We start from the raw sequence: 21,009 nt of genomic DNA on the forward strand, positions 1-21,009 counted from the left end.
GCTTGGCTTACGCAATAGTATTCTGTTCTCCAGCATTGGGATGGTTAAGTTATGTGCAGAAACAGACCTGCAAAAATAAGTGCTCAACAGAATACAAGCCCAAGTCTTGCTCACAAAATCTTCAAAAGGAAAGATGTGGAAGAAAATTTGGTTCCACATATTTCAGGCACCCTGGCTTTCATCTTGTTCCATGCCACGTTAATCCACAGCATACCAGGCTGGCCTGGAAGTCATCTCCATGTTACCCTTACAGCAGCCTGGTCACTTGTTGGGGAAGTCTTTTGTCAGAACTGGATGTGGCATACAACGTGAGCATCCACATTTCCCTAGTCAGTCACAAAGTCCCACGTAGATGAAGGGGAGACTGAGAAATTTAGATTAGCTATGTGCCTAGAGGAAAAATGAAATTCTTACTAGTGAACAGATTACCAGGCCTTGTTATTGCAAGAGTTCTAATAGGGCATGACTGCATTCAAAAGGGCTTTCTCCATAGTAGCTTGTGTAAATTCTCTGATATACTCTCAGGGTTACCTGTTGGACAAAATTCTTCCTACATTCATATTTATATGGTTTTCATTCTATGTGAATTTTCTAATGTCAAATGGGTTGGTCTTTAGCCAGAAGGATTTTCCTTAATTGTTATATCAATAGGGTTTTCTTCCTCCCTTAATTCTCTGGCCTACATTTAGGGTTGACTTCTTATACAATTTTTCATATTCATTACATTTATAAGAAGTCTCCCTGCTGTGAGTTCTCTGATGTATTCTGAAGTTTGATTTCTGGCCAAAAGTTTTCCCACATTTATTACATTGAAAGGGTTTCTCCCCTGTATGAATTCTATGATGATCACTAAGGATTGCCTTCCGGACAAATTTTTTCCCACATTCATTACATTTAAATGGTTTCTCCCCAGTGTGAATTCTCTGATGAACTTGGAGGGTTGATGTCCGGGCAAAAGTTTTCCCACATTCATTACAATTAAATGGTTTCTCTCCTGTGTGTGTTTTCTGATGTTGAATGAGATGGTCTTTTCGCCAGAAAGATTTTTCACATTCATTACATTGATAAGTTTTCTCACCACCATGAATTCTCTGATGTATTCTGAGGTTTGATTTCTGGCCAAAAGTTTTACCACATTCATTACATCGAAATGATTTCTCCCCTGTGTGAATTCTATGATGGTCTCTGAGGGTTGACTTTTGAACAAAAGTTTTCCCACACTCACTACATTCATAGGGCTTCTCTCCTGTATGAATTCTCTGATGTCCTCTGAGGGTTGATTTCTGGACAAATGTTTTCCCACATTCATTACACTTATAGGGTTTCTCTGCTGTGTGAATTCTCTGATGTGTACTGAGATGAGACTTCTGGGAGAAAGTTTTTCCACACTCATTACATCCAAATGGTTTCTCTCCTGTGTGGGTTCTCTGGTGTTGAATGAGATGTCCTTTTTGACAGAAGGATTTCCCACATTCATTACATTTATAGGATTTTATGTTAGAGTGAGTTCTTTGGCATACTTTGTGGGCTGACATCAGGTAGGATTTTCTATTTTCATGATATTCAACGGATTTATCCCCAGTTTGTGTTTTGTCATTATATACCAATGCATTCTCTTCTGTGGCAATTCTCTGAGACTGAGCGAGATGAGATTTCCTGTTGAAATTATTCTCACTGGCATTATATACATAGTGTTTCACAGCCATGCTAACTTTATGGTGTTCCATGACAGCTGACTTCTCACAGAAGGATTTCCCACACTGTTTAAGATTAGAGTATTTATCTTCTGTTTCAGTGCTTTTTTGATCAAAGAGTTTTATCTTATCATGATTTTTGCTATATCCATCATCTTTACAGGACTTTTCTCCTGTGTGAATACTCTTGTGTGTAACAAAGGCAGCCTCATCATGGAATTTTTCAGAATTATATTCCGAACCTTGCTCCAAAATTTGACACTTTTGATGCTCAAGAAAATTTTCTTTATAAATGAGGGCTTTCCCATTTTTATTACATTCAAAAAATTTATCTCCAGTATGAGTTCTCTCAAAGTTAATTTTGAAAGGCACATTTTCACAGACACTACAGCAACCCGTTTTTGTTGTTGAATAGGTTCTATTAATGACATATTGAGAAATATTTTGCAAATTCACTCCCCATGAGACATATTTACAGGACATTTTTGTTGAAGAAACAGGAGCTATGTGTAGAGTAAATGGTTTCCCCCAAATTTCCTCTTCTTTTCTAGTCAAAGGCTTATTATTGATCAGTGTTATTTGCTGCAAGTGTTTGTCTTTTATTTTCTTGTTCCTCTTGATCAGGTCATCATTTCTGTAATGTTCTAACACGGGAAAAATGGAAAAGACCTTATGAGTCTTACATTTTTTTGTGAGTGGGGCTTACAGACATACACCTTATGTTGCATTTCAGTTTTTGGTTTTTCAAGATTAAATAATTTGCATGCATACACATATGTATGTAGATATATGTCTATTCACTCTCTTTTAAAAAAATATTGATATAGCAAAAATGAGAGAGGAAACTGGCAATAAATACATATTTATATTTGAATTTTAGATAGATTGAATTTTGCTACCTGGATGGAAAATGAAAAGATAATAGAAATTGGACTTTTATTGGAGTGGTTATTTTAGACAGCAGGAAAACCAGATTATGGGATGGATACAACAAGACTATAAATTTAAGTAATAAGAAAAATAAGAACTTAATGAGCATTAATGGGCTAGGCCCAAAAGGGGAAGGATTTAGTCCACCTTATAGCTGTGAGTCTATATAGTAATACAAACAAGACTAAAACTGATGAAAGGAAAATCCATTCTTGCAACCAAATTAGATTCTCCTTTGATTTATTCTATCTATCAAAATTGAACAATAAGTGACCCTGATCACTACCTCACCCTAAATTTTCACATTTTAATTTTATATGAGGGTGCAGTTTTAAATGGGGTATTATGGAAAATCTTAAGGCAAAGACGACACTTAAGAAAGGTCTAAATTCTTTATGTATTCTGAATGCCCATCATTTATGGGTTATATAACTTGCAAATATCATCTACTTTTTACTCATCTCTTAACACTCCATTAAGCATGAAACATAATTTATATCTGCATCTAACTTATATGTACAATATAACAGTATACAGTGAACTCATGGAATTAGAAATCATGTCAAAAAAACAGAATACAAATTGCTCTGCAAAAATCCCTATTTGACTCTCCCTGGTTACACTTTCTTCATGTTTATGTCGCCTAATGTTTATGTAATAATTTCCTGTATTTTCTTTATAGTTTTAGACCAATATATGACTTCTTAAAAATGTAACTGAGTTTTGCCTTTTTCTAACATATAATCATATAGACATATTTATATTTTTTGTTTCTTTTACTTAATCTATAATAATAAAAGCATAATATGCTAATTAGACCAGATGTCCTTCCAGATGAAGCTGGTGCCAGCAGCTGGGGGAAGGAGGGCCTACTCTTGCAGGAGTTTTGTGCATCAGGCCTCTAGTATATTTATAATCAGTATATAAGATTTTACGTAGCTTTATAATTCTCCCTTAGGAAAACAATTATTTCCTTATTCTGCTGAGCCTAATTTTTGGCAAAAATAAGCAAAATTGCCATAAATATTCTTTTATTCATTCTAGAGCAGCAGTCGCCAATCGGTGGTCTGTGGATACTGGTGGTCCATGAAGTCTGAAAGGTTCGCGACTGCTGTTCTAGAGAATACAATCATGCCTTTCTGTAGGTGATACAATTAGGAAAGGGACTGCTTGGTGACAAGGTATGTAAAACTTCAACTTGATTTGATAACATCCTCCTAATTTCACAGTGGTTTTACCAGTTCACATTTTCACTCAGTGTGTGAAGATCTTTGATATTTCACATTCTCATCAGGGCCTGGCATTACCAAATTTGTGGATCTCATTGCATATCATGCATCTCTCTTATCTCACCTCATATATTTTTTGCACTCTGTGAAAACTAATAAGGTTAATCATTTTCAAAGATTTAATTGGCCATTTCAAAGTTCCTATTCAAAGTCTCTAGCCAACTGGATTGCTACCTTTACCTATATTTACCTGCAAAAGTTCTTACATTTTCAGGATGTGTATCCTTCTTAGGTTACTTTTATTGTATGACTATTCTGCTACTCTGTGGCTTATTTTTTTCATCCTTTTAATGGTCTTTTATGAACAAAGTTCTCAATTTTATTATTATTTTTTTATTTTTATTTTTAAAAAAATATATTTTATTGATTTTTTACAGAGAGGAAGGGAGAGGGATAGAGAGTCAGAAACATCGATGAGAGAGAAACATCGACCAGCTGCCTCCTGCACACCTCCTACTGGGGATGTGCCCGCAACCCATGTACATGCCCTTGACCGGAATCGAACCTGGGACCTTTCAGTCCGCAGGCCGACGCTCTCTCCACTGAGCCAAACCGGTTTTGGCTCAATTTTAATTTAGTAAAGTCTGTTAATCATTTCCTTCTATTGGTGCTTTTTGTGCCTTTTAAAAGTCTTGAAATACATAGGTGTTCGCTGCTAAGCTGACCTTCTAGAGTCTAACTAGCGCCACCGAATTCTGTCTGCTGGTGCTCAGTAACTCACCGTGGTGGCCCTGGTTTGAGAATTCTTCCTCTAAGAACCAAGGCTCTTCTCCTTGCTCCAACTTGAAGATGACCTCTGGTTTGAAAAGGCAGTTTCCTAGAAGTAGGAACAATGGAGCACTTAGGGCAGAGGATAAGCCTTTTGGTCTCCAAAAGTGGAAAAAGACGCAGCTTCAGGAAGAGCAGCCTGAAGATCCTCATTGAATTTATCATTGGGAGTTGACAGCACATTGTTCAACAAGGCTTAGTTACTTTATACTCCTGAATGAAAGCCCTAAGTAAAGTAGCCATGTGTACTAATGCTTGAAAAAGAAATGCCTTCTAGACAGAGTTACAAAAGTAAGTTGTGCGCTATGCTCACCCACTGCGACGAGGTTGCTGTAGTTCTCCAGCGTCACATCTCTGTAGAGCGTCCTTTGAATAGGACCCATGTGCTGCCACTCCTCCTGGGTGAACTCCACAGTCACATCCCTGAATGACACTGATGCCTGCATACGCTTCTGTTCAATTTGAAGGGTTCAGAATTAGGTGACATAGAAAAATACATATGAAAACAATTCTTATGCTTACTGTAAAGAGCTTAAAACACAAATAAAAATAAAGACGCCTATTTGGGGTCTAATTTTATACTTTGGAGTTAATTAGTAAAAGTATTTGTAACTTATTGTATATATTTTTGAGTTATATACATGTACAATCAATAAGCACATTAGTAAAGATTTTTTTGCTTGAATTTTTTTTAGCAAGCAAATATAAAGTTCCTACAATTTTTATCCTACACCCTCAATACACAACCCCAGGTATACATACTTAGGTTAGGGTCAGCAAACATGACCTTGGCCAATTTCAGTTTGCCACTTTTTCAGTCAAGTTTCATTGGGACATAGTCACACACACCCAGTTATTTAGTACTGTCTATAGTTGCTCTTGTGCTGAACTAGCATCACCTAGTAGTTCCATAAGAGACCTTGTAACTATTAAAGGCAGATATATACTCTCTGGTCCATTACAGAACAAATTTGTCAACTTCTGGACTAACCAATCCAATTAAAGGAAAGATTGACAGTATAAAAACAACAAATCAAACAGAATTTATAGAGCCCAGCTGGTGTTGCTCAGTGGTTGAGTGTCAACCCACGCACCAGGAGGTTACCAGTTTGATTCCTAGTCAGGGCACATGCCAGGGTTGTGGGCTCGATCCCCACCCAGCAGGGAGCATGCAGGAGGCAGCCCATCAATGTTGATGTTTCTCTCAGTCTCTCTCTCTCTCTCTCTGCCCCCCCCTTTCCTTTCTCTCTCTAAAAAAAATCAATAAAAACGTATTTTAAAAAACAACACAATTTGTAGAGAGTGATATATTTAGGTTGAAAGTAAGAGATGGAAAAAGATACACAAATAATCACCAACATAAAGAAAATTGATTTGGTTATATTAACATGAATAGCAGTAGATTTGAAGGTAAGAACAAATAATAAAAACATAATGAATAACAACATAAAGACAAAATGGTCCTTTTAAAAGCAAATATAACAAACTGGTATGCACTTGAAAATATAGCTCTAAATAGTAGATCCTTATTATTCAGAGATTCTGAATTTGCAAATTCACCTACTCACTAAAATTTACTTGTAACTTCAAAATCAGTACTCATGAATTTGTGGCCATTTGTGGACATTCACAAAATGGTGAAAAATTTGAGCGCCCAATACAAGTTTTCCCAGCTGAGGTTGAACAGAATAATGCTTTGCCTTCGTGTTTCAGCTGTCACAGAGTAAACATGTGTCTTTTTTGCAGTCTATTTAGCATTTTTTCCTGCTTTTTCTTGTGATTTCACTTTGTAAAACAGCCACCACCACCCCCGCCCCCCTGTGAAATGCTGCCTAATATTCCTGAGTACAAGAAGATTGTGCTCTGCCTTATGGAGAAAACAGGGGTGTTAGATAAGCTTTGTTCAAGCATTAATTATGGTGCTGTTGGCTGTTAGAGCATGAATCAACAATAATATCAAATAAGGTGTTTTCAGATTATGTACTGACTGTCCCAAATGTTGTGACCAGAGGCTCAAAGGAACCTGACCCTGTATTTCCCCTCGGAGTAAAAATTCAGTATTTGCTTATTCAGTGTTCGTGGTAACTTAGAACATAACTACTGAGAATAATTACAATTAACTGTATATGAATAAAAGTTAACAGAAATTAGATAGACAGACCCGCAGTTATAATTAGTGATTTTCACACAACTCAGTAACTGACAGGACAAGCAGTATGAAAAACAAACAAAAGGTAATTGGAAGAGGGGTCAGCAGACTATAGCTCAGAAGCCAAATCTAACCACTGCTGGTTCTTTTATAAGTAAAATGTTATTGGGACACAGTCACATTCCTCTGCTTACGTGTTATTTATAGTTGCTATAGCACTAAAACTGTAGAGTTTGGTAGTTACAACAAGCCTACCATCTAACATTTACATAAAGTTTGCTGGCCACTGTTACAGAAAATTTAAATGATTGACCAACTTGACTAGTGAAATATATAGGATAACCTGATCATAACATAAATTAGTCTTAAGCACTTTTCACACTAAAATACAAACACAGTAAGTCTCACAAAATCAGAAAAAAATTGCATCCAGAGTGGCTTTGAATTTTTGCTCAGAGATGTAGAGCTGAAAGGAGCAGTGCAGTGACGCACCACTTAACAATGGGGACATGTTCTAAGACATGCTTTCTTAGGCAATTTCATCGCTGTGTGAACATCATATAGTGTGCTTACACAAACCTGATGGTATAGCCGAAAGCACACCTAGGCTATATGGTATACCAGCATTATATATGCACATCATTATGTGGCGCATGACTGTAGTAACATCATTACAAGAAAAAAGCTGGGCAAATTGAAAATTAATGTCTACAAATATTAAAGAATCTACAAAAATCTATTAGAGCTAACAAATGAATTCAGCAACTTTTAGGATTCAAAATGAACACACTAAAACCATTTATTGTTCATTGTTAGTGTATTCCTATATACTAACAATGAACTACAAAAAGTGTAATAAAACAATTGAATTTACAATGTCAAATACTTAGGCATTCAACACTAGAAAACATTGCTAAGAAGAATTAAAGACCTAAGTAAATAGAAAGTCATCCTATGTTTATGGATTGGAAGATTTAATACTGTTACAATGGTAATACTCACAAAAGTGATCTACAGATTCAGTGAAATCTGTATCAAAACCCCAATGGCTTATTTTGTAGAAATGTCAATCCTAACATTCATATTGAAATCACAAGGGACCCTTGAGTAGCCAAAACAATCTTAAAAGAATAACAAAGTTTGAGGACTTGAATTTCCTGGTTTCAAAACTTAATTATAAAGCAACAGTAATTAAGACAGTGTGGTACTGGTGCAGATATATGGATTCATGGAATAGAACTAATAGTCTAGAAATAAACTCATTCATGCAATCATTTCATAGGAAAAGAATAGTCTTTTCAACAAATGATGCTGGGAAAACTGGATAGCTACATGCAAACGAATGAAATTGAAATCCTACTCATACCACATTAAAAAATTTATCTCATAATAATCAAAGACCTAAATATAAGTGTAAGGTATGAAACTCTTGGAAGAAATGGGAGATAAATCTTCATGACCTTGGATTTGACAATGCTTTCCCAGATGCTACACCAAAAACAGAAGAAACCAAAGAAAAAATAATAATTTGGATTTAATAAAAGTTAAAAACTGCATCAAAGGACACATTCAAGATAGTGAAAAGACAACCCACAGAATGAGAAGAAATATTCATGAATTATATACAGAAACCTTGACTTACAATGGTTTGACTTACAATTTTCTTACTTATTAATAGTGTGGAAGTGATACATAATAAATTACATGAGCTATTCAATATTTTATTATAAGATAGGCTTTGTGTAATATGATTTTGCCCAACTGAAGGCTAAGGTAAGTGTTCTGAGCATGCTAAAAATAGGAGAAGCTTCACTATGACATTCCATAGGTTAGGTATGTTAAATGCATTTTTTACATATATTTTCAACTTAACAATGGATTTATCAGGACGTAATCATCCAGGAGTATCTAGTAGCCAGAATATATAAATAACTCTTACAACTGAACAAAAACAAAATCTAATTTTAAAAATGGGCAAAGAATCTGAATAGACTTTTCTTCAAAGATACACAAATGCCCTAGCTGGTTTGGCTCAGTGGATAGAGTGTCGGCCTGCAGACTGAAGGGTCCCAGGTTCAATACCAGTCGAGGACGTATGCATGTGTTGTGAGCTTGATCCCCAGTGGGGGTTGTGTAGGAGGCAGCCAATCAGTGATTCTCTCTCATCATTGATGTTTCTATCTCTCTCTTCCTCTCTGAAATATATATATTTTAAATATATATATATATTTAAAAGATACACAAATGGCCAGTAAGCACATGAAAAGATGCTCAATATTATTGTCAGGGAAATGCAAATCAAAACCTAAAACTCCAGTGAGTTACAACTTCACACTCTAAGATGGTCATAATTAAAAACAACAACAACAAAAAGTTAGCCCTGGCCAGCTGGCTCAGTTAGTTGGAGCATCATCCTATACATCAAAATGTTGAAGGTTCAATTCCCAGTCAGGGCACATACCTTGGTTGTAGATTCGATCCCAATGGAGCACATATGGAGGGCAACTGATCAATGTTTCTCTCTCTTTCTCTAAAAATCAATAAACACATCCTTGGGTGAGGATAACAAAAAAGTTAAACAAATGGTGGTGACAATGTGGACGATTTGGAAACCTAATACACTGCCCATGGGAATGTAAAATGGTATCGTTGTTGTGGTAAATAGTTTGGCAATAAGATAAATGTAGTGTTATCATATAACTCAGTGATCCCACGCCTAGATTTATTCCCTAAAGAAATGAAAAACAGGTGTTCATACAAGTACGTGTGTATATCCACATATCTACGTATCTACCTATCTATGTATTTGATGTTAATAGCAATCTATTCATAACAGCCAAGGTAGAAACACCCTAAGCCCAACAGTTGATGAGGGTATAAACAAAATGTGATGTATCCGTATAAAAAAATTTTGAAAACATTATACAAAGTGAAAGAAACAGTCACAAAGACCACAGATTATACAATTTGATTTATTTGAAATGTCCAGTCTAAGCCAATCTATAGAGACAAAATGTAGATTAGTGGTTGCTTAGGGCAGGGCTGGGGGTATGTTGGGAGAGGGGTGTGTGATAGTTAATGATATGGAGTTTTTTTTAAGTGATAAAGATGTTCTAAAATTGACTGTGGTGATGATTGCACAATAGTGAATATACTAAAAACCACTGACTACTTTAAATGTGTGACTTGTAAGGTATGTGATTTTTATTTCCATGAAGTTGTTTTTGAAAAGGACACCAGAAAAACGGGCATTTTCAGATCTTTTATGTCTACTACAGAAATTGAATTCATAATTAAAAACCAGACACAAAGAAACCCATAGGCAAACTTGCTTTAACAATATATTTTCCAAACACTTAAAGAGGAATAACAACTATCTTAAACTCTTGCATAAAACAGAAAATAGAAAACCATTTTATGAGTATAATATTGATGCTAAGACATTACATGAAAAGAAAAGTTCAGGCCAATTAACTCTCCATTAATGCATACTGAGAAATACTAATTGAAATACCAACAAATTGAATCCAAGACATATTAAAGGGATAGTACTTCATGACCAGGTGGGAATTATCTCAAGAATGCAATGAATCAATATAATTCACCCCTTTAACACAATAAAGGAATAAAATTTTATTATCTCACTAGATGCAGAAAAACACTCGACAGAATTTAATATCTATATGTCATAAACATGTTAAGAAAACTAAAAACAGAAAAAGAACTTCCTTATTATTATTTTTTTTTAAATCCTCACTCGAGGATATTTTTTCCATTGATTTTTAGAGAGAGTGGAAGAGAGAGGGAGAAACAGAGAGAAAGACCAATGTGAGAGAGACACATTGATTGGTTGCCTCCTGCATGCCCCGACCAGGGCCAGATTGGACCTGGGACCCTTCAGTCCACAGGCCAACACTGTATCCGCTGAGCCAAACCAGCTAGGGCAGAATCTCTTCATTCTAACAAAGGACATGTACAAAAGAAACCAGAAATATTGAGTACTTTCCCCCTCAGGTGAGGTATAAGAAAAGGATTTCTGTTATTATCACTTGTATTCAGCGTTGTTCTGAAAGTACAAGAATAAAGCTTAAAAAGAAATTAAAGATATAAAGATTGGAAAAGAAGTAAAACTTGTTTATTTTTAAAAGACCTAATTGTGCATATTTAAAATAAAAAAGAATCTACAAACAAGCTATTCAAATAAATGATTAGATATGAAATTAATGAATACATTTTATTACACTTTACAGATATTGTGTTTTTTTCCAAAATTGAAGTTAAGACCTCCACCAAAAATATGACTCACTGAAGGCTCAAATACTGGTTAGCATTTTTTTTAGCAATAAACTATTTTTCAATTAAGATATGTACAATTTTTTTTGACAATGCTATTGCACACTTTATAGACTATAGTTTAGTGTAAACAACTTTTAAATGCACTGGGAAACCAAAAAAATCATGTGACCCACTTTACTGTGATATTTGCTTTATTCAGGTGTAGAATCAAACCCGCAATATTTCTGAGGTATGCCTGTATTTAAAAATACATTGTATTTTAATAAGCCAACAATAAACAATTAGAAAATAAAAAATAGCATTATTAACAATATCAAAATAGACCAAATACATAGGGATAAATCTAATGAAACATGTCAAAGACTTCATCTCTAATCTGAAAAACTACCCAGCAGGATTTTCTGTGGAAACTGACAATACTTCTTTTCTTTCTTTATTTTTTTTTTAATCTAGAGGAAGGGAAAGGGAGAGAGAGAAACATCAGTGATGAGAGAGAGTCATTGATTGGCTGCCTCCTGCACACCCCCTACTGGGGATCAAGCCCGAAACCCAGGCATGTGCCCTGACTGGAAATCAAACTATGGCTACTGGTTCATAGGTCAATGCTCTGAGCTGCCACTGCCCGGCAAAGTACGTTTTTTTGTTTTATTTTTTTAATCCCCACCTGAGGATACTTCTCCATTGTAGAGAGTGGAAGGGAGGGGGAGAGACAGAGAGAAACATCAATGTGAAAAAGACATATCTATTGGTTGCCTCCCTCATGTGTCCCAACTGGGGTCAGGGATCAAGCCTGCAACCAAGGTATGTGCCCTTGACCAGAACTGAACCTGGGACCCTTCAGTCCATGGGCTAACGTTCTGTCCACTGCGCCAAACCAGCTAGGGTGAAACTGACAATCTATAATAATAAAAGCGTAATATGCTAATTAGACCGAGTGTCCTTCCAGACAAAGCCGTGGTGGCGGGGGCCAAGCCCCTTGCACGAATTTTGTGCATCAGGCCTCTAGTATTTCTATGAAAATGCAAAGGACCAAAATTAGCCAATAAGTTTTTTTTATTAACTTTAAGGCCTTACACTACCATATTTCATGATTTACTACAATGCAATAGTAATTATGACAGTGAAGTACTAGCAAAGGGATAAATAATTGGATCAAAGGAATAGAATACAGTGTAGATATAGACACACACACACACACACATGCACACACAGTCATTTGATTGACAACAGAGGCCCTGTTGCAATTCAGTGGACAGAGGATGGTCTTTTAAAGAAATGTTACCAGAGTAACTTGATATCCATATGGAAACATGAGCCTTGACATGATATCACACACTGAAGCAATTCCAGGTGGCCAAGCTTAAGTCATCAAGCATCTGCTAAAGCATAAAATACCTTCATGATCTTGGGGTAGAGAAACACCTTTCAACCATGACACACAGAGGACTACCATTAAAGAAGACACTGACACTGACCTTTGAGGACTTCCTGATTTCACAACTTAGCTATAAAGCAACAGAATCAAGACAATCTACTTCTGGATATATATCCACAAGAATTAAAGGCCAGGTCTCGAAGAGATATTGGTATACTTTTATCCATAGCAGTATTAGTCACAATAGTCAAAAGGTGGAAGCGCCTGGCCAGTGTTGCTCAGTCAGAGCATGGCCCAAGCACCAAAGGATTGTGGGTCGATTCCTGGTCAAGGGCACTTACCTGGTTGTAGGTTTGTTCCCCAGTCCTGGTTGGGGCGCATGTGGGAGGCAACCAATGTGTCCCTCACATTGACGTTTCTCTCTCTCTCTCCCCACTCCCTTCCTCCTTCCCTCCCTTCCTCTTTCCCTTCCTTCCTTCCTTCCTTCCTCTCTCGCAAAAAAAAATCAATGGAAAAAATATATCCTAGAGGTGAGGATTAACAACAACAAAAAGGTGGAAGCACCCTAGGTGTCCATCACTGGATGAATGGATAAATGAATTGGGGTAAATACACACAATACAATATTATTTAGCCTTAATATGGAAGTATATTCTGATATATGCTACAACATGGATGAACTTTTGAGAACTTATGCTAATGAAATAAGCCAGTCACAAAAAGACAAACACCATACGATTCCACTTCTATGAGTAGTGGAATTCATAGACAGAAAGTACAATGGTGTTTGCCAGGGGCTGGAGGAATGGGGAATTGCTATTTAATGGATCTAGACCTTTAGGTTTGCAAGATGAAAACAATTCTGGAGATTGGATGCACAACAATATGAATGTACTTAACACTACTAAACTCTACACTTAAAAAATGGCTAAAATGGAACATTTCATGCTACCTGCATCTTACCACAATTAAAAATAAAATTAAAAAAAAAAAAGGTAAAGAGCCAGGTGCCCTAGCTTCACAGGCTGCCATAACCAAACACCAGACTAGTGGTTTAACCAACAGAGGTATTTCCTCCCAGTTCTAGAGGCTGGAAGTGTGTGAGGCATCAGCATGGTGTATTCTGGTGAGGCTTTCTTCCTGGCTTACAGACCTGCTCACTGTCTGTGCATGGACTTTGCTCAGAGCCTGATGCCCCCGTTTAACTTTCATTACCCCCTGAAAGCTCTGTCTCCAAATACAGTAGCATTAGGGGTTAGGGCTCCAGCACATGAATTGGGGGTGGGGGGCGGAACAGGACACAGCTCAGTCCACAGCACCAGGTGAACACAATGAAAATATGGTTCTATTCAGAGAAGACAATGAGAACATACTAAGAGGCAGTGCCAGGAACAAGCTAAACGAGGTTTGGCTTTGCTTTAGAATAAAGTTACATACTGAATTTTTTAATGTTATATTTCCCACTAGATCAGCGGTTCTCAACCTGTGGGTCGTTGGGGGTCAAACGACCCTTTCACAGAGGTCGCCTAAGACCATCGGAAAACACATATATAATTACATATTGATTTTCTGATTAATCACTATGTTTTAATTATGTTTAATTTGTAACAATAATTTGGGGGTCACCACAACATGAGGAACTGTATGAAAGGGTCGCGGCGTTAGGAAGGTTGAGAACCACTGCACTAGATTGTTAACATTAAGAAAAAAAACGACCTGTGTTGTTTAAGTGTAACTATAAAACATGTCAATTCGCTGGAACATCTTGGCTGTCAGCAAATAAACATCAATCAAGCTAGAGCAGCAATGAAGGGAAAGGAGAAAGGGGAAGGGGCGGTGCCTCCAAAGCCTGCCGTGGTCACCTTGAGAGACAGAATGTTACTGCCGACGGGTGCGGAGCCACTGGGGTGATTCACACGCGGGAGGGACATTACCTCAGGAGCGGTCAGGTGAACAGCCCGTGTGAAATGTGTGTGAGGAGGCGAGGAAAGAAGTGGGCAGAGTAGTAGAGAAGCTATTCCAACAGTTCAGTGGAGAGACCATAAGATAGGGGAATGAAGTCGAGAAATGCATTTAAAGACATTAGGTGGAACCATATACAAGTGCTATTATTTCTGACAGACTCAAGTAGAAAAAGTAGCAAAACATGATTACTGACCAGCACCGACAGGAGTTGAGAAAGAAAGAGCGAGAGCGAGAGCGAGAGCAAGGGGACCCACAGATGGATGCACCCACTTTTGTGGCTTGGGTGTCTGGCAAAACAGGGTTTACCAGGGAATAGGGAAAGATGGGGAAAAGTAGTTTGGGAAGGACTGGCAATGTTGGCTTGTGCTGTGAATCAGTTGAGCTGCAGACACCTACAGGGAGATGCTAAGTCAGTTATGTCCAATGTGGTAGGCACCAGCCACATGTGGCCATTTAGAACTTAAAAATTCAGTTCCTCAGTCAAAGAAGCCACATCTCAAGTGTTCAACAGGCGCAGGTGGCTCGTGCCACCACTCTGGACAGGGCAGGTATAGCCCCTTTCCATCCTCACCCAAAGTGCCATGGCCAGAGGGGGCCGCAGGGCCACCTTTGGGAGAACGAGCCAGAGAGGGGGAGGGATGAGTCAAGACCAGTTGGAAGGGTAGTGAGAAAGGATGGAAACGTGGATGACACACGTGCAAGGGCAAGAGAAGGATGTGGCTCCATGAAATCAGTGAGAGGCAGGACAGCCGCAGAGGAGGGGGCAGACGCTAACAAGAGACAAAAGTTCTTCCAGAGGGAGGAGTGCGGGCAGTCAGGCGCTGCACACGGGTCTAGTGAGGTGAGGACGAGGCAGGACCCACGCAATTTGACGGTGATTAGGTCACTGGTGGGTGCAGGGCATGGGTGTGGGAGGAGAGACATCAAGGCCTCATGCAAAGGTGTGAATGGCAAGTGTGGCAACATCTGCCAGAGAATAGAAAGTTAGACTATCTGCTGAACAACTCGTTTATGGCAGGTACTTGGGAGAAATATTTATGGAGAAATATTTTAAGGATGTGGATCTTTAGATCATTCATACTGACCTCCAGCTAGTCTAAGAATGATTTCTGAATTCTACAGGATGGTCAGGAAAATATCTAACTTCTGTTTTAGTTACCTGGACAACTGGAAGCCCTGCATTGGCAATGTGTCCTCTGCTTCCACTGAGGAGGGAGTGGAAACAACCTCCTGCATTCATTGCAGGGACGTTATTAGAAAGATGTGCACTATCACCATGGAGACCAACAGACATTTCTTCCTGACTTGGAGGATTTTAGGTCCCATGAGGAATGTTTGGCTTACGCTTGTTATCGACACACATCTTTAAACTAATATTGTGTGCCCGACCCTGACATGCCTATCGGAAAAGTCAGGAAGAAATGTGCAGCTGCACTTCGGAAAATCTGCGACATGAGGACGTGCATCTACCTACACGACAACTCTGCTGTGCTATTCACCGGCTTTCCTCTATCTTCCTTCAATGATGCCGGCACATTTTCTAGTTCTATTTGTCCATATCAATATATGGTTCTTTAACCACTGATAAAATCCACTGTAAAAAGGGTGTTAATAAATAACTCACCTGAGGTTTGTTCATTCTCTGCTGCTCTCGGGAGAGTGTGGAGACTGTGAAGGATACGCTGGGGGCAAGGAGAGAGGAATGGAGTCGTGAGAGGTCTGGTGCGCTTCTGTGTCACTTGCCCAAAAGTCTCACCACCCCCCCGGGGCGAGGCCTGCCTGAGGGAATGTCTCACTGTCCCTTGAGAAGGACAGGCAGCAGCACGCAGAGACCACACTCCCGGAAATGCGCATCTCTGATATGAGCGCATGGATGTCACCTTGCTGTTTTTTATTGGGTGATTGTAAATTATGTTACTATTGATTTTAAAAAAGTACGTTCCCTCTGACTAATGTAATTAATGATATTATTAAATATAATGGTAATATTAATCCTGTCTTGATTTTTTGTTATTTGTTAATATTGTCATTACTTACACCTTGAGTTAGAAAATCAACAGAAAATGGAAAAGAATAAGATACATACTGACTAAAAAATGTAAAATCTTTTTGTTCTAATTTGTTGAAATTTCTCAAAAAAACCTTTTTTTTTTCTCAGCTAAGTTTCCCTTTCTATTCTCCTCCCGATGCCTAAATTCTTGAGTGTTATTTCTCTTGAATCTGCTTTGTTTTTGAATTTTTAAAAAATGTATTGAATTTATTGGGGTGACATTAGTTAATAAAACTATATATGTTTTAGGTATAGAATTCTATAATAGATGATTTGTATACTGTATTGAATGTTCACTACTCAAAGTCAAGTCTCCTCCCATCACCATTTATCCCTCCTCTACCCTCTTCTACCTTGCCTTAGCTCCCAAAAGTCTTATTAAAAATAAAAAAGACTTTCGATAAGACACTTCTAGTGACTTACCTGTGACAGAATGAATACTGCTTTGCTCCTAGTTCTGTCCTGTCGACCAGGGGACATACATCCCAGGTTCGACACCTTTAAGGTTTCAAGAGTTGGAAACAGAAATCCCTTCCTATACTATCATTTTGTGATTGTATCTGTTCAGGATAAAGGAAGCTTCAGCATATCTCTGGGTGCCACATGTGATGGACATGATATGAGAATGGCTCAGGATCTGGGAAGAAGGAAGAAGGAAGAGAATGGAGGGCTATTTCAGTAGAAGACCGATTTCCTTGGCCATGGCTGTGGCTTTTCCTGTGCAGCCTGACAGTCACCCATCGCTCTCAGCCCCAGCTTCCCACCTTCTGCAGGCTGGTCCAGTTTCCGCTGTCACCTGGGCTTCTGGATGTGGGGACATCACCAAGTATGGCTGCCTCTGGACAAGGTGACTAAGGACTGCTGCTGGTGGAGCAAATCCAGACGCGCTCCGTTCCGAGTTCTCCAGCAGCTGTTCTGAAGCTCTGGTGAGTCCCAACCGGGGTTCTTCCAGGTGGGACGCCTGTCCCTATGGCTCCCTCCTTCCTGCCACGCAAGAGCCACTTTATTCCAGCGATGTTGAGACCTAGGCCTAGGAAGCAAATCCATCTCAGTGTTTCTCCACTTCAACACTGCTGACCCGTGGGCTGGCTAGGTCTTTATCGTGGGGGCTGCCCGTCAGTGCGGGCTGTCTAGCAGCAATGCCGGCCCCTACTCACCAGTGCTAGCGGCACCCTCCTCCCAGCTGTGACACCAAACACATCTCTAGACATTTCAAAAGTCCTCTGAGGAGCAAATCACCCTAGTGACATGATCGCGTTACACCAGATTCTCTTGGAATTCACTGGACTGTTCTATCCATTACTGTAGCCACTGGCCACATCCTGCTACTGAGCACCTGAAATGTGGCCAGCGCCGCAAGGTGAATAAAGACATTCTGCACGTTAAGATAAAGGCAACAGATCCTCACTTAACACCCTCGACAGGTTCTTGGAAGTGGCAGCTTTAAGTGAAATGGTGTGTCACAATCCATTTGAACACGGGCTAATTGAGATAAGCAAGAGTTAAGTTCCTATGGCTTATTTCTGGTCATAAAAACATCACCAAACTTCTACATAAAGACCCCAAATACCCCCAATACTAAACATTGATATAAATGTGAGCTACATATGTTTTTAAGACGGATTAATGAAAACAAGTAAGATGATTGTTCTAGTCTAGCCTGCTTATTCAGGTTCAGGGTGTCCAGAGCGTCCCAGCAGCTCGGTGCAAGGCAGGACCCCCGCCCCCGACAGGACACCCTTCCATCACAGGGCAGCTCACACCACATGCCCTCACTCACGCCCTCACTCCGGCCGGGACAGTGCAGACATGTCAGCTAACCTAACCTCACACACCCTCACTCAGGCCGGGACAGTGCAGACATGTCAGCTAACCTAACCTGCACATCTTTGGGGCGTGGGAGGAAATGGAAGTCCCTGGCGAAAACCCACGCACACGGGGCAGAACGTGCAAACTCCTCCCCACAGTGGCGCGGCTGGAATTGATTCATTCGCCTCCTTCACCAACGTTATTACAAAGCACTGTTGAGTTAAATGCCATTATTCAAGGGCCTGCTGTAGGTTCTTAAAATTATCTTCACATGTTTCTTTTAGTTTTTAATGTGGCTACTAGAGCCTTTGCCATTGTATCTGAGGCCACCTTATCTTTCTATCCTTGCGAGCACTACCCTGGGCTATCAGATTGTGCCTCTGAAGGCAGACACGGCCTGGGGGGCGGCAGGAGCCCCCAGGGGCTTTGGAGACATGCAGAAACCCCAGAATACATACACTTGCCGCAGAGGGAGGTCGGCTGGCACTGACTTTATAATCCCGGTGCTGGGGGCCGGGCACAGACGGCTCTGCGAGTGCTATGCAGGCTGCAGAGGGGCTCAGGCAGGCGGGGCAGGGGCAGGCTGCATGTGGTGACGCAGACCTGCACTTGCCTCCTGGCCCCTCGCCTTGGTGACGGGGTCTGTACACTGTACTCCTCCGAGCCCACGCTCTCACTTTCTGATGACGCGGTAATAACTACAGAGAGGGTGGCTGTGAGAATTAAATGAAACACTAAACGAAAAGAACAACCCTCTCTTCCAAACGGGCTGGGAGCCAACATGTAACGGCGGCCTATGAATCAGTGCTTATTAGTGCCCATCAACTAGCACGTGGTTAAACAAATACTGTCCAAGGAACGATTCTCTCTCTGAACAACGTCACAACACAGTTTTTACTAATTTTTCCCCCCAAATGACAAACCTCACCCAGGCCCAAGTGTCGGCACTCACCCGCTCCTCCAGCTCCTGCCTCGGCCTCTCTGCAGACCCGCGGCCAGCAAGCTGGGCCTGAGATTCAGGTCAGCGCCCCCCTCCCTCCAGGTTCATGTCAGCGCCCCCCTCCCTCCAGGTTCAGGTCAGCGCTCTCCTCCCTCCAGGTTCAGGTCAGCGCCCCCTCCCTCCAGGTTCAGGTCAGCGCCCCCTCCCTCCAGGTTCAGGTCAGCGCCCCCTCCCTCCAGGTTCAGGTCAGCGCCCCCTCCCTCCAGGTTCAGGTCAGCGCCCCCCTCCCTCCAGGTTCAGGTCAGCGCCCCCCTCCCTCCAGGTTCAGGTCAGCGCCCCCCTCCCTCCAGGTTCAGGTCAGCGCCCCCCTCCCTCCAGGTTCAGGTCAGCGCCCCCCTCCCTCCAGGTTCAGGTCAGCGCCCCCCTCCCTCCAGGTTCAGGTCAGCGCCCCCTCCCTCCAGGTTCAGGTCAGCGCCCCCTCCCTCCAGGTTCAGGTCAGCGCCCCCCTCCCTCCAGGTTCAGGTCAGCGCCCCCCTCCCTCCAGGTTCAGGTCAGCGCCCCCTCCCTCCAGGTTCAGGTCAGCGCCCCCTCCCTCCAGGTTCAGGTCAGCGCCCCCTCCCTCCAGGTTCAGGTCAGCGCTCTCCTCCCTCCAGGTTCAGGTCAGCGCCCCCCTCCCTCCAGGTTCAGGTCAGCGCCCCCCTCCCTCCAGGTTCAGGTCAGCGCCCCCTCCCTCCAGGTTCAGGTCAGCGCCCCCTCCTCTCCAGGTCAGCGCCTCCAGGTTCAGGTCAGCGCTCTCCTCCCTCCAGGTTCAGGTCAGCGCCCCCTCCCTCCAGGTTCAGGTCAGCGCCCCCTCCCTCCAGGTTCAGGTCAGCGCTCTCCTCCCTCCAGGTTCAGGTCAGCGCTCTCCTCCCTCCAGGTTCAGGTCAGCTCCCCCTCCCTCCAGGTTCAGGTCAGCGCCCCCTCCCTCCAGGTTCAGGTCAGCGCCCCCCTCCCTCCAGGTTCAGGTCAGCGCCCCCTCCCTCCAGGTTCAGGTCAGCGCCCCCTCCCTCCAGGTTCAGGTCAGCGCCCCCTCCCTCCAGGTTCAGGTCAGCGCTACACGCGCCCCCCTCCCTCCGCCCCGGCCGGATTTCCCAGGCCTGCTCGGCGGCTCCCGCACTCAGCCCGCTTCCAGCATCTTCTGACCCGACTGAGACCCACCTGCGCCCTGGTGGCCGCGGGGCTGGCCCGCCCCAGCCGCTTCCGGGGGACCCCAGGCCTGGCCCCTGGAGAGGCGGTGGCAGCCCCCAAAGCTCTCACCTGCCTGCAAACCCTCGGCGCCAGCGAGCCGGACAGGACAGTGGCGGTGGTCGCACATGCGCAGAGGAAAGCACAGGCCGTAGGTTCCCACAATGCTGCGCGAGGGTGTGTGTGTGTGTGTGTGTGTGTGTGTGTGTGTGTGTGTGTGTGTGTGTGTGTGTGACAATAAGGTGCTATTAACAGTCTACTGGTAACTGGAGAGCAGATTCTACCACAGACCCAGAGGTAAGGGCTAAACTTTCACAGTGTGTGGTCCTCGATTGGGGCCTGACCGGAGAAAACAAAGCATTGGGGAACAATGTGGAAGTTGGTATAGGACCGGTATTAAGGGAAGTAATCGTTACTTTTGTTCATTCTTATAACAACATTGGGATTATCTAGGCAAGTTTACTTTCTTCGAGATGCATATTAAAGTACTTAGCGTTGTTTTAGTTATTTGTAATTAACT

At 41.5% G+C, this 21,009-nt stretch overlaps 1 protein-coding gene across 1 annotated transcript; it reads right to left on the reverse strand.

Annotated features, from left to right (window-relative positions):
* Window positions 1-261: 261 nt before the first annotated feature.
* On the reverse strand, window positions 262-20,607 carry ZNF510 (zinc finger protein 510). Its single transcript, XM_036329155.1, has 7 exons — window positions 20,562-20,607; window positions 17,281-17,546; window positions 16,091-16,148; window positions 4,995-5,133; window positions 4,635-4,730; window positions 1,937-2,338; window positions 262-290 (listed from the first exon to the last, which is right to left on the reverse strand). The coding sequence occupies exons 2-7, from the start codon at window positions 17,334-17,336 to the stop codon at window positions 262-264; spliced, it is 780 nt and encodes a 259-aa protein (XP_036185048.1). The 5' UTR covers window positions 17,337-17,546; window positions 20,562-20,607.
* Between the last annotated feature and the right edge of the window lie 402 nt (window positions 20,608-21,009).

The sequence above is a fragment of the Myotis myotis genome, unplaced genomic scaffold (genome assembly GCF_014108235.1).
Source record: "Myotis myotis isolate mMyoMyo1 unplaced genomic scaffold, mMyoMyo1.p scaffold_m19_p_12, whole genome shotgun sequence".
Taxonomy (NCBI): Eukaryota; Metazoa; Chordata; class Mammalia; order Chiroptera; family Vespertilionidae; genus Myotis; species Myotis myotis.